We start from the raw sequence: 18,054 nt of genomic DNA on the forward strand, positions 1-18,054 counted from the left end.
CAATCTTTCTTCAGACGATTTTTTTTTAAATGCGCAATTAGAAAAAAAACCTGAGCTAATTACTGATGGAAATAACACGTTCTTATGCTAACCCTGTACATAACCGAGGCACGTAACTTAGCATACAAATAAACTAGCTCTTGGCTGTATGCTAAATAATCACTGTTTGGAAATAATTGCTGTTCTATATTAAAAATTGTAATCATTTTCTAGGTTAAATTGTGGAATCATTATGCACACTTAGGCATTATTTATATATTCACAGTATAAATGCTTCGTACTTGCAGATCTTATTTTGCACAAATTAAGGATATGCATATTGATTACACATTCTATTACATGGAAAATATGCAGTGCATCCACGTGTTATTTTTATTATATTAATTTTAAACAGACATTCTATTGATAATGTCTACAGCTCCGAGATTTAGCCTTAATATTGACTATCTGTAGTTACTGTGCTGTTTTCAAAGGTGTCATTTTATATTTGATCAAATTCTGAGTGCACTGAACTAGATTTCCAGCCACATCCAAGGTTAGTGAAACACAAGCAGGTACCCGCGAAACTCCAGCGGTAAAAGGGTGGTGAATATGTAGGTTTTTAAAAAATCTTCAATCCCTCTTCTTCACCTCACAAACGCACCCCAATTGAGCATGACGTCATCACCCTCTGCTACAACTCACCAGTATCACATGACGTCATCGCTGCTCCCATCTCACTACCTGACGTCACCCCCCCCCCCCCCCCCATTTTTTCTCACATCACCCCAATCTTGCGTGACGTCTTAACTCCTCTCACTATATTCTTTGGGTCTTTCGGTAAAGTCACGGAGATAGGTTCAAAGAAAATAACAAAAAAATACGACGTTTCGATAACAACACAAGCAATCGTCATCAGGAGAAACAAGTAAACCCGTAAAAACAAAGTTTTTCACTATAAATCCTTTATATGTGTGGCGGCTAGAGTCTTCTCGTCCTCTGGCTTGAGATGGCTGCCACCTGTGGGTCAGATGATTGTCCGCCAGTATTAAGCAATTGGTAATTAAATATTTAATTTGTTTTCCCTAAATAGTGTAAAATTTTGGAAAAATTTTTTCAGGAAAATGAATTGTCACACACAACGAGTCTGTGTGGAAAATGTCAGCTCGATTGGATCACGGGAAGTGGGTTAAAAAACGAGCGAAAGATTTGCACGGTCCTAAGCAAGCAAGCGAACTTAATATACCACTGTCCCATGCACCAGGAGACTGCTCAGAAAACTCGAGGAGAACATCAGCTGGGCCCGTATGAAGATTAAACCATCCAAGTCACGCAGCATCTCGATTGTGAAGGGAGTACTCTGTGACCTGAAATTCTTCATCGGAGATGACCAAATCCCAACAGTGTCTGAGCAGCCGGTAAAAAGCCTTGGAAGGTGGTATGATGCAAGCCTGAAGGACAAAGACCAGGTGCAACAGCTGCGCAAAGACATCAGTAGTAGCCTACAGTCCATCGACAACACCCAGCTACCTGGAAAGTTAAAGGCCTGGTGTCTGCAGTTTGGTCTCCTACCCCGGGTGTTGTGGCCCCTAGCAGTGTATGAGGTTCCAATCTCAACAGTGGAGAAGATGGAAAGAGGAGTCACGAGCTACTTAAAGAAGTGGCTCGGAGTTCCACGATGCCTTACCACCATAGGCCTCTATGGAGATGGTGTCCTCAAGCTGGCCCTCACCAGTGTAACCGAGGAATTCAAGTGTGTAAAAACCAGGCTCCAGATGACACCGAATGAATCTCGAGACCCAGTGGTGAGCAACAACGCGCCGACCTTGGCAACTGGGCGCAAATGGAGGCCAGGAAAAGCAGTCCAGGAGGCAACAGCAGCCCTCAGACATGCTGACATTGTGGGTCATGTTCAGCAAGGGAGAGGAGGCCTTGGGCTAACTAGCCGTGCTGCTTGGAGTAAGGCCACTGCACCAGAGCGGCGGAAGATGGTAGTGCAGGAAGTACGCTATCAGGAGGAGGCTGCAAGGTGGGCCAAGGCAGTCTCTCTTGCCAAACAGGGACAGTGGACTCGATGGGACAGTGTGGAGAAGAGGAAGATCAGCTGGAAGGATCTGTGGGCCATGGAAGCGAGACGGTTGAGCTTTTCCATCAGAGCAACATATGACGTCCTTCCAACACCAGTTAATCTTCACCAATGGTATGGTGAAGATCCGGACTGTGCCCTCTGTTCCATGCTAGCCAACCTCAGGCACATTCTCACAGGGTGTAAAACAAGCCTCACCCAAGGACGCTACACTTGGCGTCACAACCAAGTCCTTAAAAACCTTGCGTCCGCCCTGGAGGACAAGCGAGCTGCCACCAACTCCCTACCACCCCCAGCAGCATCACACCCCTTACGGATGACCTTTGTCCGCGAAGGGGCTAAACCACCGAAGAGCGGCTCTACACCATTAGAGCGAGACCAGCTGCGCTTGGCCCGCGACTGGAAAATGCTAGCTGACATTTGCCGGCAACTTGTGTTTCCTCCGGAGATCGCAACCACCACCCAAAGACCTGACATGGTGCTCTGGTCCCGTTCACTCAAGAAGGTCTTCATCATTGAGCTCACAGTACCCTGGGAGGACTCAGTAGATGAGGCTTATGAGCGAAAACATCTACGCTATGCCGATCTAGCTGCCGAAGCACGGCATCATGGCTGGAACACAGAAGTCCGACCAGTAGAGGTGGGCTGCAGAGGTTTTGTGGCAACATCTACAACCAGACTGCTTAGAGACCTGGGAATTAAAGGCCAGAGCCAGCGTTCGGCAATCAGAGCTGTATCGGAGGCTCTGGATGAAGAGGAAAGACCCCAGCTGGGCCCCAAAGTGAGAGGGCCAGGAGGTATGCAGTCAACAATGCTTGACTCAGGGAGGAGGACGCCCCTGCCATGCATAGTCCCAACAAGGCAACTCCTATGACTAATTGGGAATGGGACGCAAGCGTAGGATTGATCACCCTGTCGCTGGCCGCCTTTGGGGAGGGTGTATAGTATGAAAGGCCGAAACACCCTAGGAACCAAAGGTTAACTACTGACGATGCGCTCCCCAAATTTCACCAGGCTCACTGTTCATGAACTCTTGGAAGTGCTTGCACAAAGGATAGTAACATCTCATCCTGTGTTCTTTGGAATCTAAAAATATATTCGCCTGTGGAGGACGCGGGGATCGATCCCGCGACCTTTGGCATGGGAAGCGAGGGCGCTACCAACTGCGCTACTCCGCCACGGCCTGTGGAGGGGTTACGCTCTGGGCTCCTACACTGTGACGTTCAGCCAAAGCCATGAATGAGTTGTATTTGAATAAATGTAAAATAAAAAATTTTTCCCTAAAAAGTGTAAAAATGTAAAAAAAAAATTTTACGAACATTAATTGTCTCGCACAACGAGTCTGTGTGGAAAATGTCAGCTCGATTGGATCACGGGAAGTGGGTTAAAAACGAGCGAAAGATTTGCACGGTCCTAAGCAAGCAAGCAAGCACGCAAGCAAGCAAGCACGCAAGCAAGCGAACTTAATATAAAGGATTTAAAAATGTCAAAAAAAATCAACCCGCTCATGAATATTAATGATGGGGGGAGGGGGTGCGGCATGTGGAGTGACGTCACGAGCGTTACACACAGACATTCTTGGCTCATTATAGTAGTAACCAGTGTCTCTGAGGTCATCAGCCCCTCCCCTCCACCTCAGCCCAATCAACCCCCCTTCTCTCCACCCGGCCAGCGTTACAGAAATACCAACAAGCATATGATTACTTCTACAATGAGCCAAGAATGTCTGTGTGTAACGCGCGTGACGTCACTCCACATGCCGCACCCCCCCATCATGAATATTCATGAGCGGGTGGATTATTACACTCACGCAGAAGAAGGTCGAGCGGAAATATTATTTTTTCCGCAAATTCGCTTTTAAGTTTTATGTTTCTTTATTGAAAGTGAATCTAATAAATAATTATACACAGCAACAAAATTTGGATTTAGTGTCTTTATATATTTCTTCAGCACTTGAGACAAAATATAAGTCTAATTTATGCTTCTACATTATGGTAAAATAGACATTTATCGGTGATTTTCCAGAAATTGTATCGAATTCAAATGTATTTCAACCCCAGCGACCGGAAGCAGAAGAGAATAAAGTATCAGAGCAGTGAATTTGAACAAATTGAAGGTCAGTTATATACAGTGCTACAATGACGTGACGTGAAGTGAGGTGTTTTATGGCGTAGTTTTGTGCAAGAATCACTGCCATTAAAACAGTGCTACAGTGAACTGCAGTAAAGTGTTTTATGACTTCGTTTTGTGGCAGATTCACTGCCATTAATACAGTGCTACAATGGCATGAAATGCAGTGAACTGTTTGATGACATACTTTTGTGCAAGGTGTACTGCCATTAAATTAACACAAGATACAATTATACTCTGCTCAATTGTTTCGTAAATATTACAGCTTCCGTCCTAGGATGGGCAAATAAGCCAGTACCTACTATAATCACCCAGGAATGTCGGTCCTTAACGCTCGTGACGTCACTCCACGTCGACCAGGCCCCGTCATTAATAATCATGAGCAGGTGACGTCACTCCACATCAAACAGCCCCCCTCATTAATAATCATTGTAAGGTGACATCCTCCAAATGGACCCCACCCCCATTCATAATAATTAGCAGGTGACGTCACTCCACATGGGGGGGGGGGGCGAGGCGCCTCCTCCCCCCTCCTCGGCGTCAACTCACAACCCTCACTACAAAGGCAGAATCCTCACGTCACGCGATCTCCGTACCGCTGTTGAGACATCAAAGTAAAAAGGACGTCATGATGAACAAGGGATTATAACCTTTAAATGAAATAAGTCTGTGTCACCACGCCATTACAAATTGCACACGCATTAATTCAATGAATATCACGTCGCGGTCTGCTTTTCGTTTGCAAGTTTCAGATTTACTGCAATACACCCGTCCTTGGATGGGCAAAAGGTTAGTTATATAGAGATGGTCAAAACAACCACAGTGATGTGTGGAGGGCCTTCATCCAACAGAGACCTGCTGTTATTATTATTTCTGTAAAAATTCTGCACATTATTTTACTTAGAATGGACATTTAATATCATATGTGTAAGCATCATGAGCGAGTGTGTATGGCCATATTCCTATTGACTATAGGAAAGTGGGTTTGGGTAGGATGCATCAGTAATAGAGATGACAGCCGATGGATGAGACTGATGATGGAATGACAGCAAAAGGAGGGAACATGCCCAGGAGATGAAGCGATGAGTCACGCTCATGTACAGGCATGATATGGATTGTGCCATCGCAAAATCATGAGGGATCGCAATGGCGTGGACAAACCTTTCATCCCGCAGTGGAGAAACAATGGCTGTTGATACAGTGACGATAATGGTGACCACGTATGGTGCGAGCCATCACATAATACCTTTGCCAACCACATCCAAGACTTTAACCGATTTTTTTAATTAATCTCCAGATGCATTAGGCATTGCTGAAGCCAGAGTCAAGTTGTGGTTACAGTGCACTGGTCTGTGTTTCGCTGTACACCTTTAGACTCGGCAGGTATCACGAGAAAATGTTTCACCTGCCCTCAATAGTCCCCATTATGCTTGGATGATACGTATATTTTGGGATTTATAATTTGATATTCTGAATGTAGCCACATTGACAGCTGAACAGGTTAAACACATTCTAGCTACGTTTCATGTTCCGGCATAAAAAAAGAATGGATTTCGTCTAAATGGAAGAAAGAGGGGAGGGGGGAAAAACCCCTGCGGTTAAACTAAAAATAGTTCCCAAAGTCTGCATTTCCAAACTGCCCAAACTAGGTTATGTTGTATACATGTGTGATAGGCAATGCATATTTCATTCCATGAAACAAATATAGTTTGTTTTATTCTTCCAGTATGTAAACTTGTCAATTTATGCTGTTGGCAGCAGTTCCATGAGACAATGAGACACACAGTGGGGTTGTGTACAGAAAATGAGAAATGAACCGGCAAGGAAGACTGTGCTTACTCACACTGGATAAAATTTTCTTCATGAATGGCAACTACCAAACTTGCTGTGCCAAGTGCTTAAAAACCTTACATACCAATGTTTGAACATTTCGATTTAAAGCTTTCGTGACTGCAGGGATTCATCTTCTTGGTTCTTTCGGTAAAGTCACGTAGAAGGGAAATAATAAAATAATAAAAATAAAACATAATAAAATAATTCTCACGACGTTTCGGCCACAAAAAATGTTGAACATTTCAGCACGTGCTGCAGAACCAATGACTCAGTACCGACAGCATTTTAACCAGCATGGAGCTACAAGCGTGCGAGAGGTCTCGCCCTTCTCCGAGTCGTGGCGTATTCCAATAAAAAGAACCCAGTGTGGCGCTCACCAGGAGGCGAGCGGCGTCCAGCGCGCTGGGCTGCCCCGGCTCCCCGTAGCAGCGCATATGCATCGCCGAGTTTCCGTCCGCGTCCAGCACGTTCACGGCCCCACCGTGCTCCAGCAGCAGCTGCAGTGAGTAGCAACAGAGCAAGCACATTTCGATTTAAAGCTTTCGTGACTGCAGGGATTCATCTTCTTGGTTCTTTCGGTAAAGTCACGTAGAAGGGAAATAATAAAATAAAATATTTTTATTTAGGGAACATGCCCAGGAGATGAAGCGATGAGTCACGCTCATGTACAGGCATGATATGGATTGTGCCATCGCAAAATCATGAGGGATCGCAATGGCGTGGACAAACCTTTCATCCAGCAGTGGAGAGACAATGGCTGTTGATACAGTGACGATAATGATGACCACGTATGGTGCGAGCCATCACATAATACCTTTGCCAACCACATCCAAGACTTTAACCGATTTTTTTAATTAATCTCCAGATGCATTAGGCATTGCTGAAGCCATTTTATTATTTCCCTTCTACGTGACTTTACCGAAAGAACATAGCAAGCACAGCACAGCACCGCGCTGTAAAACACGTTTCCCACTGGCACGTCCGAGCCGCGCCAGGGTGCCAGGGTGCCCTTCTCGCCACAAGTGGTGAGACGAGCCAGAGCCTGAAGCGTGCACCTCACGAGATAATCTCAATCTGTCGAGGTCAGGCTCCAAGCAGGGCCAGGGGTGGGGGTAACTGATGTCCGTCATGCTAAAGTGACTAACGTGAGATGTCGGTAGCACGTCTCTGCTCCTGAAGTTGGAAAAACAATCTGGTGCCTCCAGAGTGACGTCAGGATGGCTTGTTGTGCAGTGTCTCTCTGTTCTTTGCAAGGACACAGCAGATGCTTACTTGTCTTATTTTTATAATCATTATAATTATTTACTAATATTCCTTTGTTTTCTTTTAAAATCCCACTGAGATTAATTGCTTCTTCATCTTGTATTCTTTTTTTTATCTTTGTGCCTAAATGTATTCCAACTGTGCCATCAGTTTTGTGTCACGAGATGAAATATCGATTCGGAATGTAGGAGAGCACTGCACTGTGTGTATGTATGTTGAACTTCTTTCGCACCGTACTAATCGGAGGTGCATCAGAGGATGGCGACTGCAGAAGAGCTTTCCAAGTGGCCTTTATCCATTACACAGCAGGGTGACACTTTTACACACACTCTACTGTTATCACAGATGGTTTGTCGCATGACAGTCAAATAGATTTTCATATCTGTATATTCTTTTACTCTCATAGCTGAAATTTAACCAAGCCAAGAGCAATACCAAATAACATATCATGGGGTGTTTTTGTGTGACCATTGGTGACTTGGCTGAAAACATGACCTCACTTCCCTTGAGTATTCGGTTTCATCACGGGTGATAACCCACATTTAAACCGAGGATCCCAGCAACGCCAGTTCAGCACTCTTCACTTCGGAGCCCACCTGAGCATCGCCCGTTAACACATTCCTGCGGAGGGAGCTGGTAGGAACGTTGGGTTGCTCGGTCAATGGCCAGGGTCAACGGCGGCGTGGTGTATTCCGCAAATATGCCCGACTGTGAGGGCGGGCACAAGCCGGCGTGAGTAGGTTAAACGTTGACTTTTATAAGGGCACCACGGGGTGACCAGCCCCTCCCCACCCCACCCCTCCCACCCCCCCACCCAGCCCCTCCCCACCCTCCCCACTCAGCCCCTGCCTCCCCACCCAGCCCCTCCCTGCATGACGGACGGATGGACACAATAATCCCCTGTGGGCTGGTGTAACCATGAGGTTCCTTCTAGATTTGAAGCTTTCGTGACTGCAAGGATTCATATTCTTAAGTTTTTTCGGTAAAGTCACGTAGGTAAAAAAATCAAATTAAAATTAATAAAAGTAAAATAAAAATCACGACGTTTCGGAGGCAACACGGAAGCTTGTGTTGCCTCCGAAACGTCGTCATTTTTATTTTATTTTTATTTAACTTTTATAAATTTTAATTTAAAATTTTTACCTACGTGACTTTACCGAAAAAACCTAAGAACAGGAGGTTCCTACCAGTATTACTTTTCAATGCAGGCCGAGCTCTTTTGAGAGTGTGAAGAAAATATATTTTAGTTTTGTTAATCATCCGGTTTAAGATTTGGGGTGTGAAGACCGGCACACGGTGGCCTACTTTGTGAATAATGTCAAGGGGGTATTTTTATTTTCACTAAGCAGCAACCAGGGCGGCTTGGTGAATCATCTCTGAGATCTCCAATCAGCGGTATCAATCAAACACGTGACTCTGCTGAGGCTAACAACGCCTGTACGTTGAGAGAGCAAGGCTCCAAGGAGACGATACTGACCATACGTACCAAGCTGGGGCTAATAATTTAGAATATCTCTGCCCGCACAAGCACGCGATAGGCATGAGAGAGGCGCATATTCAGCTTTGCACACTCAGGACAATGATGTTTGATGAGAAATAATGATGTTTGGTGATGACAATTGATGACGATCATCACGACGATAGAAATGAGCGAATGAAAGTGATTCACGACAGTGACGAATAATGATGACGACAGTGATTACGATTTTCACAGTCCCCTAACAATGAAGTTGTATGATCAAAGAATTTATTTTAGCCCTGGAGCAAAGAATGATGAATATTAATCTGACAGCAGCAATTTCTAAAGTGTGCGTGACATTTGTTTTCATCTTTTCCCCAAATGTTATCCTGAATCTGTCCGTGGTGTCATATTTTGAGTACAGAGTATGCATTCAGAGCTCTCGCAGAGCAGTGCAGCCCTTCGTGTCATCACAGAGTTACCTCTGAGATCACTTCAAGTCACCTCTGTTCGACACAAGAGGGAGCAGCACTTTCCCACCCACCCTGCCACGTGAGAGTGACGTTTTTCACTTGACGGTCAAATATTTTTAATTCTCAGAACTTAATTTCGCAAAATTAAGTGCGGTGCAAAATGTAACATTAAGGTTTTTGGTGCAGTAATTTGTTACCATGCTGAGATAATCAACGCTTTGCAATATAATCACAGGTGGCCGATGAGATTCAGACCCAGGATCTCAGCGGTGCCAGCGAATCGCTCTGACCTCTGAGCCACCTCAAGTTAAACCCCAAACTTAATATAATGAGGCTTTTTCTGTGCGGTCATTGTTCATCATGCCGAGACCATTTCGTCTCTGCACTTGACAACTTGGCAGAGTCGTGGGAGGCTGAAATTTGGCCACCTCGACGGCTGGCAATGTCTACAGCTGTACAGGGCGAGGCAGGTACCTGAGTCGCTGGGCCGTGCCGAGCGCGATGCAGAGGCATGGCATCCCTGTAATCCAGCAGGTTGACATCCACGCCCCATCCGAGCAGATCCTGCGGGCACAAGCGGCAGGGGAGGAAAGTACGGACCAGGTCATCTGCCGTGCAAGACCCTCTTCGGTTTTCTTCCCTCCTGCAACATATTTGAATGCTGAACAACACAGCTACAATCTTAATTTGGAGCTTTCGTGACTGCAGGGATTACTCTTTGGTTCTTTCGGTAAAGTCACGTATAAAGATAAAATAATAAATTAAATAATAATTTATTATAAAGATAAACTAATAAATTAAATAATATTTTATTATTTTATCTTTATACGTGACTTTACCGAAAGAACCAAAGAGTAACACAGCTACAACAAGAGGCACCGTTGCTCAGTGCTCATGCAGGTCGCCTTCATCATTTCCCAGTGAGAATGCAAGCACGAGATGCTCATCACTCTCCAGAGGTCAATCACTATAAATGTATGTCGATTGCCAAACCGGGGTAAAATTTTATGTAACGCTGCTCGAATCAATAGCGATTCTCCCTGCCTATGCTGTAGAACGAATGTGGGGCTGGGCTGGCAGCGTAACCGCAGCCAATGAATAATTAAATGCATTTGTACGTAATAATTAAAGAACCCATAAGTGAAATTCGGCGTGAGTGCATGTGAAAACAAATACATTTGTGTGCTGGTTCCACACATTAATCAGAAGGCATTGCTTAAATGTCTCCTGTGCTGTATTTCACTGAGATAGACGGATTCGAGATGGAGAGAAAGATAAAAGACTTTTTATTTTGGGTAATAGATGCAGTTATAGGAACTTAAAGTTATGCAATGGATAATTATCGATGCACTGCATACGTATGACTTTATATGCACATGCACACGTGTGCGACTACTATCAAGCCGTAAGCCCTTTTACGGCATATGTCTATTTCCAAATAAAAATAGAACAGTGTCAAAAAATATTCCACATTTTTCTAATGCGGTATGATTACCTTTGAAAATCGCTGTGGTAAAATGGTTTAAACTCAGCAGCCCATCACTTAAACGAGCAGCATTGGCCAGTGCATACACACAAAGACAAAGATTCCCCATATAGCCTTAACAGACTGTAGGGGCAAGTGCTGTTAGCGAGCACTTATGAAGGCTGGTACGGCACACGAGTGGCGATGTTTACACATCCCACCAAGTACTCATTTGAGGCCGAGTCGCGTGCTCATATACACGCGAACGCGTACATAGCACATGTTCAAGGTATGCGCAGTGCTTCAGTATGCACGTATCAATCATGTTTATTGTTACGTAGCAATGCATATAATTATTAAACCAGGATAGCCTCGGCGAGGAGTCCCATGTAATCCTCGTGTGGCTTTTCCGGGTGGAGCCGCGCGTTTGAGCATCTCTCCTCTCAAGCTCTCGCCACGCACAACTGAGAGATCATCGACAGGAGCTGGGCAACCTCCCGCAGCAGCAGCCGCAGCCGCAGGGGACATCGGCGGCGAACGTTGCGAGGTGAAAACGTGAGAGCAGAAAGAACGGCTCAAGCGCGTGGCACCAAACCCAGACGAAGCCGAAATTCGGACCACGAATGAGCGTTTGGTAGAAAGACCCCCCCCCACTCCCATCCGAGTTCATCGACAGGCCATGATGGCCCAGCCACACCGTGTGACCTCACACCTGGATGGTCTCCGTGTCCCCAAAGTGAGCGGCTGTGTGCAGCAGGCTGCTCCCATTGATGCACCTGTGGGGCAGGGCGACACACAAAGTTCACCACCCACACACCCACACCAGAGCCTGAACAGACTGTTGGGGCAAGTGCTCTTTAGGGAGCACCTATGATGAAGGCCGGGTGGGTGGGCAGCACCACGCCCGACCGCCTCTTGTCTCCCCAGTGGCGATGTTTACACACCGCACCAGGTACTCGTTTGAGGCTGAGTGGACCTAGGGGAGTGCCACCGGCACAGGCAGGACACGGTGAGGGTGCCTGCTGTGCAGTGCGGGGAACACCCCACGTGTCTCCCTCTTGTGGCATCTGTTTGCAGTGGACGTTGTGAGCGTCGAGCACTGTCATACGGGGGAGAACATAGTCAGCATCGCGACGTTTGTTTCAAAAGGTGGCCCTTCTTCACGGCAGAATCTATCCTTCGTGTGCTCCTCGTGAGCGCGGTGTTATTGGCGAAGGTTGCGTTTCTGTTGTTTGTGCTTGTGCACCACTGCCAATGGAATAACACAGAAACGGTTTGATACCACATTCTTAGGTTTTTTTCGATAAAGTCACGCAGGTAAAAAAATTACAATTAATAAAAGTTAAATTAAAATAAAATAAAATTCACGACGTTTCGGAGGCAACACAAGCTTCCGTCTTCAGGTGGAACCGTCACAGCACGATAGCTGTATCAAGTGAGAGAAATTCCAAGAACACAGTATTTGTATATATACTGGTTGAGGGTGGGAGGAGCCAAGGTAGGCCCTGGATATTATTTTTGTGAGGTGAGGTGCGGCTGAAACACGCTGTTAGGCATGGGCCTTTGTTGTGTAAACTGGTTTGATCCCAATGCGAAACGGCCTTTGCTTGGTCACTGCAACGTGGCACTCTTTAGTAAACTATTTATTTATGGGTTTGTAAATATGACAGTTTTGAACCGTTAAATTGTGTGGGTGTAAAGAAAACACATGGGCTTATATGTCAAACATACTTAATACATTGACCTCGGATGTGTATCTCCACACAGACTTCGAATATTTTTTAGTTTACTGGCCTTCGAGACTCGCGTTACCCAGACACATTTGTTTAAAATTGCAAACTCCCGGACTGGTTTCAACTTTCAGGATCTCATAAGCAGAGTCGGGCTTGCCAAACAAACTCTGCTGATTTAATGTATTTTGTTGCGTCAGAGTGCACACGCACAGCACAATACCCAAGCAAAAATCCTATACGGGTATGACCATAGAATTATATAGATATGAACATTAAAAAAACAAATGTGTGGACATGGTCGTCGGGTTCGTAGCAGAACGCGCCAACCGCTACTCTACCGCTCCCCACACTCACACACACACGCACACTCTCAAATAAAGACGACATGAGGAACTGTCTCTACAAATAATCATCTCCCACCCACGAACAGGCATATGAGGTCATTACCAGGCAAGTCTCTCATGGAAAACAACAGCCCCAGCAGCATGGAACCCATTTAGCCAACTCTAGCATTGCGTGCACGTGCATGTAGTTTGAACTTCTTCCGCACCGTACGTAGCCAACCGTGCTAATCGGAGATAGTATGATCACCATCAGTCATGACCTATCCACTGCTGGGTGAAGGCTTCCTCAAGCCATCTCTGACGCTCCTACGGTGTAACAATCCACCTAGTAGCTGCACACGAGCCAATTTCATCGCTCCATCTGCTCGGTGGGACATTCTTTTCTCAGTGTACTCAGGCACATTTGCCAAATGAGAGCAACAGGCTCAAAGGCAAAACATGTGAAGGAATCTACACCTGTATCAGTTTAGCAAGGGTTATTTTTTTCTCTTCATTATGCAAATCTGCCAATTGAAGTTTCTGAAAGAGCTCAATCTAAGAGGGCTACTTGGGAATGAAACAGCGTACAGAATTTCCACTTAAACGGTAACAGCAATAATAAAAATGAATCTGTTGGTGTTTTGTAAACATTTGGAGTCAATTCCAGACATTATCGAGTCTGACATGTTGCTATATCCTTAAGAGCAAGCCCTCTGTTGTTCCGCGGACATGCTACGCGTAGGCGGTGAAATGTTCTCAGAGTAGTTTGTGCAGTTTGTAAACAGTCCGATTCATCGCTCTTTTACGCCATTTCCTGCACAGTGCAGGACTTGCTTGAGCGGCTTCCAAACCTGCAGCCACATTGCTTTAATGGTCGTAATGAAACACCTGGCTACGCTATTTATGCCTTGTGCTTGCTTATGTTGAGCCTGTAATTAGATTTTAAGCCAATTAAATATTCACGTGTTGCTATATAAAATATAAATCTGCAGAAACTCTGATTAAAACATGCAAAAGAATGTTTCACCACTGAATACAGGCGGCACGGCACATACCCTCAACGAGAATGCATTCGCGTTTATATTATTTATTATTATTTATGCACTGTATGTGTATTTTTCCTAAAATGTATGTACATAATTCTAATGTAATTATTTCTACGTTATAGATTATGTTAGGCATTCTGCACATTTTTGGCAATACACATTAGCAAAGTAATTATCTTGCATTAAAAAACCAATCACACTGCAAACATACCTTCTTGAAAAAGGGTGAACATTTTTTTACCGGCATCATCTCCAATAATTAAAATTTTCAACGATTACTTTAAGTTTAAGCAAGAAAATATTTGTAGTTACATACACGATAATGATTTCCAATGAGGCCACGTAATGATCTGACGAACATTTTTTCAAGCATCCTGACCAGGATGCATCCTGAGCAGGATGCTTGGTGCAATTTAAAGTGAAATGTCACGTCTAATTGATACATTTTCGTGGCGAAAATTCTTCTTAAATTTACTGGTGAGCCAAAGCAATAATTGGTGCGTTAAAAGCATGTACACCTGACAACTTGATTTGTTTGGGTATATCCGGTCATGAAGGATAACATGACAAAAATTTGTCCCGATCATTAAGTGGCCTAACCCTAAAATATATTCTGAATCAAATTATTGGCTGTGAAAACCCAAGTGTAAAATAAAGAAATATGTGTTTAAATATTGTGATACAATATAATTATTTTGTTGTTATCATTGCCGTTTAATTACCTGCAACTCAGGCTCGTCAGCTGTCGCTTGCCACTGATGTGGTCTCTAACTATGGCTCTCAACTCAGCAGTATCTCCATTCATAATTGATGACACAGCTTGTCTCCAAAATTCTCCATACTCTAAAGAGGAAAAAAAAACGAACGTGAAAAAAAACACTTAGACAGATGGACCAGTCACTACTGAGCCTGCTAAGTTGCTTGATAAACAGTTCGTGGAAACATATTTGCACATCTGGAATACATGGCAGAATTGAGTTTCGGTGGCTGAAGTCAAAAACTGGAGTCTGCAATTTCCAGCTGGTGACTTGACTTGAATTGTGATGACAATGTTTTCCAGCACCACACCATGAAATGCCATGCCCACACTACTGAAGATATGGAAGTCATGGTCCCTTCGCCGAGACATTGACCACATCCATGCCTTCATGAACCCCTAACAGAACCTTCATTTCTTGAGTCACTGTAATGGGAAATGTACATAATTCATGATCCAGCCAGGATTGTAGCCAAAGTCTATGCCAATATGGTGCAGCATTCCTAACATGCATATGCAGCTGGAAGCAATTGTACCACAAATTATAATCCCTATGCTATTTATAGTAAACATTTAAATGAAGGTTACTTTTTTGGGTTTAAGTTATGCTTTCAGATGTTTTGCCAATTTGTGCAGAAGTGGCAGAGATTGGAACATGTTTGCTTAATCATAGCATCAGAATGAAATGTTATATGGAGAAAAGGCACTCCATTTGGTTAAAAACTAATTCCCATGGTTAGTTGATTTGTGATTACTGAACATGATAAAAAACGTAATTGAGCTGGCACCATCGAGATCCTTGGTTGAAATCCAAGCAGTCGCCTACGATGAAATCAAGTTCTTAAGTGTAGAGAGTTCATAGGTCTCAGCACAGTCACCAATGACTAAATTTGGTTCTACAATGAATTTGGCGAAAAGCCAGCTCTGAGAATTAAAAATATAATTTTGACTGTCGCGTGACAAAAAATACTCTCATTGGCAGAGTGGGATGCGAAACTGCTGCCTTCTAGTGTGTGGACCACGTGTCACTTGAAAGGATCTCAGAGGCAGCTCTGTGATATCTGCTTCCATGGGCCATTCTCTAACAGAAGGGTTGCACTGCTCTGTGAGAGATCCAGATGGAGAGTTCATCGCCGCACAATATGAGGCTGAGAGCACAATCGGGATAACATTGAAGGAAATGCACAAAAAAGTGTCTCCTTGCTAAACTGAGCTCCATTATACACGAGTGATAATTCCAAATTCCTATTATTATATTTTTACCAAGCTTGTTTACCCAGGAACTTGTAGTTTACTACCAATTTCTTTGCAGTAGGGGGCGATTATCACTATGCGTTTTCCAATCGCGTAATTTACGGGGAATTATTCATATTTGGACTGTGACACCAGCACACAATGGCCCACTCTTGCGAATGACATCACAGGATCTCGCGAGGACTCGTCACCGCCTCAATGACAGAAACCAGCCCTATCCACAGCACAACCAGCTTCGACACACCAGAAAGTGATACTATTTTATCGACCCCCTCATTGAGATTTAAAATCGCCACTCTTGGATTATGTTAGGTGCTTTAACCACAACACCACACAGTAAACGTATGTATCTTGTGTCTGTTGCGTATTTTTATTGTAGAGCCAGTTATTACATTTGTTCACTCGCCCACAACCTCATTGGTATATTTATATCGGTCACAATTCATAATCAGAATCTTTATTTAGACTGGAGTAATTCGATGAGCTATGAAGCTCTTTTTCACAGATTTTACTGGACATCTGTGATTTTGCGACATCAATGTATTCCCTATGCATCACGGAAACTTGTATTTGTCCGTCCTGTGTTTTCACAAAATGTTTATTTGATAAGGATAATAAAGGTAATTCAAACTGCTGTTCAGTCTGGGTGATCAACAGCCTCTTCAATCGCATTTCCATTAATGTAATTACATGGCCCAGTGGACGGTTACACTAAAATATACTTAAAGTATTACAATTAAAACCTAAATAATGTTCAGAGGCTTTTTTTGAAGTAAAATAGGTGTTTAAGGCATGGGAAAGAGCACTATATTGGACATTGAATTGCAAATCCAAGAGAATTTAACACGCATGCCCATTACAAAACTGGCAGTCAGAAAATGGGATGCAATCAGGCCCTCTGACCCCTACCCATCTGGAGAATCATAAATTCCACAGCACAGCCCAACATAAAGCAGGTTCATCACCATAATTTGTTTAATATAGTGTCAATGCCTTTGGTGCTTGGCACGGAGGTATAGGAGGTATCATACGTATTTTGAGATGGCTTTGGCAATGTCATCAAACCTGCATCACAATACGCGGTTTTCTCTAGAGAGTACAATAACATGCTGACACGTGCATCTGTGTGGCGACATTAGATCATCCAGATTAGCAGGTGTAAGCACAAAACATTGTAGGTTAGAGAGCAAAAAGCAATATGGCAAGGCAGTGCATTGAGGACTCCATTTTGTTATATCATTCGACTGCACAGAGAAGTGTGCAGGGGGAAATATTCAATTGCACATACAATGGATATAATATTGCCCCAAAACTATACAGATCTAGGCAGTGATATTGGTAAGCTGCGTGGTAAGTTTTGTAGAGAATAATTTAGGGATGTTGTAGCTTCAAATAAAACACGTGGACGGGCAGATGTAATATTTCCCATTCATAGCAATAAGTAGCCTTTAAAACAACAACCCAATGTGTGTGCAATGACTATCATCCATCAATTGAAATTTGTCAGATGAGTCCGTACTAAATCTTGCTATGCTACCAAAGGGCAACTAAAAATATGAGGTAGACTGACCAAAAAAATCTCACCAACCTTATGTTGGACATATGTTGTATTCTAAAAACACAATCTTAACCATACTCTTAGTTCTTTCGGTAAAGTCACGTAGGTAAAATTAATAAAAATAAAACAATAAAAATCACGACGTTTCGGAGGCGGAAGCTTGTGTTGCCTCCGAAACGTCGTGATTTTTATTGTTTTATTTTTTATTAATTTTACCTACGTGACTTTACCGAAAGAACTAAGAGTATGAATCCTTGCAGTCACGAAAGCTTCAAATCTAGAAACAATCTTAAGGACAAGTCGGTGAGACGTGCATTGGAGTGGTCACCAATGGTCGGAGATCAAGGAGAAGCCGAGGACAAATGGGGGGTATTATTCTGTACAGGTGACCCTTTGAGGTTGGGTGTGCAACGGCTGTAGGACCTGGCAGGACAGAAGCATTGGCCCGGTGTAATGACATCTCAAGGCCTCGGCAGTGATGGCCACTTAATCGAATCGTGATCTTGAGCATGGTTCTCTGAACAAAAATTGTAAAAAGGCGGATTATCTGACATCTTATCCAATGGGTAATTTTTTTTTTATAAATTACCGTACGAGCTAGTTTTCTTTTTTGTAAAGGCCTGTACTGTAATTATACATTTTGTAGTTTAATGGCCGAAACGTGCGATGGAAGAAGCAGGAGCAGCTGCTTCACA

General features: G+C 43.8%; 1 protein-coding gene across 1 annotated transcript in view; it reads right to left on the reverse strand.

Moving 5' to 3' along the window:
- LOC144720238 (uncharacterized) overlaps positions 1–18,054 on the reverse strand; it is a 99,563-nt gene that overhangs the window by 43,509 nt on the left and 38,000 nt on the right. Inside the window, exons 18-21 of the mRNA XM_078596796.1 lie at positions 14,513–14,633; positions 11,401–11,464; positions 9,698–9,787; positions 6,406–6,525 (exon numbers count right to left, since the gene is read on the reverse strand). Of these exons, the coding sequence (XP_078452922.1) occupies positions 6,406–6,525; positions 9,698–9,787; positions 11,401–11,464; positions 14,513–14,633 (395 nt within the window). The remainder of the gene's footprint in view (positions 1–6,405; positions 6,526–9,697; positions 9,788–11,400; positions 11,465–14,512; positions 14,634–18,054) is intronic.

The sequence above is a fragment of the Lampetra planeri genome, chromosome 8 (genome assembly GCF_965212315.1).
Source record: "Lampetra planeri chromosome 8, kcLamPlan1.2.h2, whole genome shotgun sequence".
Lineage (NCBI taxonomy): Eukaryota > Metazoa > Chordata > Hyperoartia > Petromyzontiformes > Petromyzontidae > Lampetra > Lampetra planeri.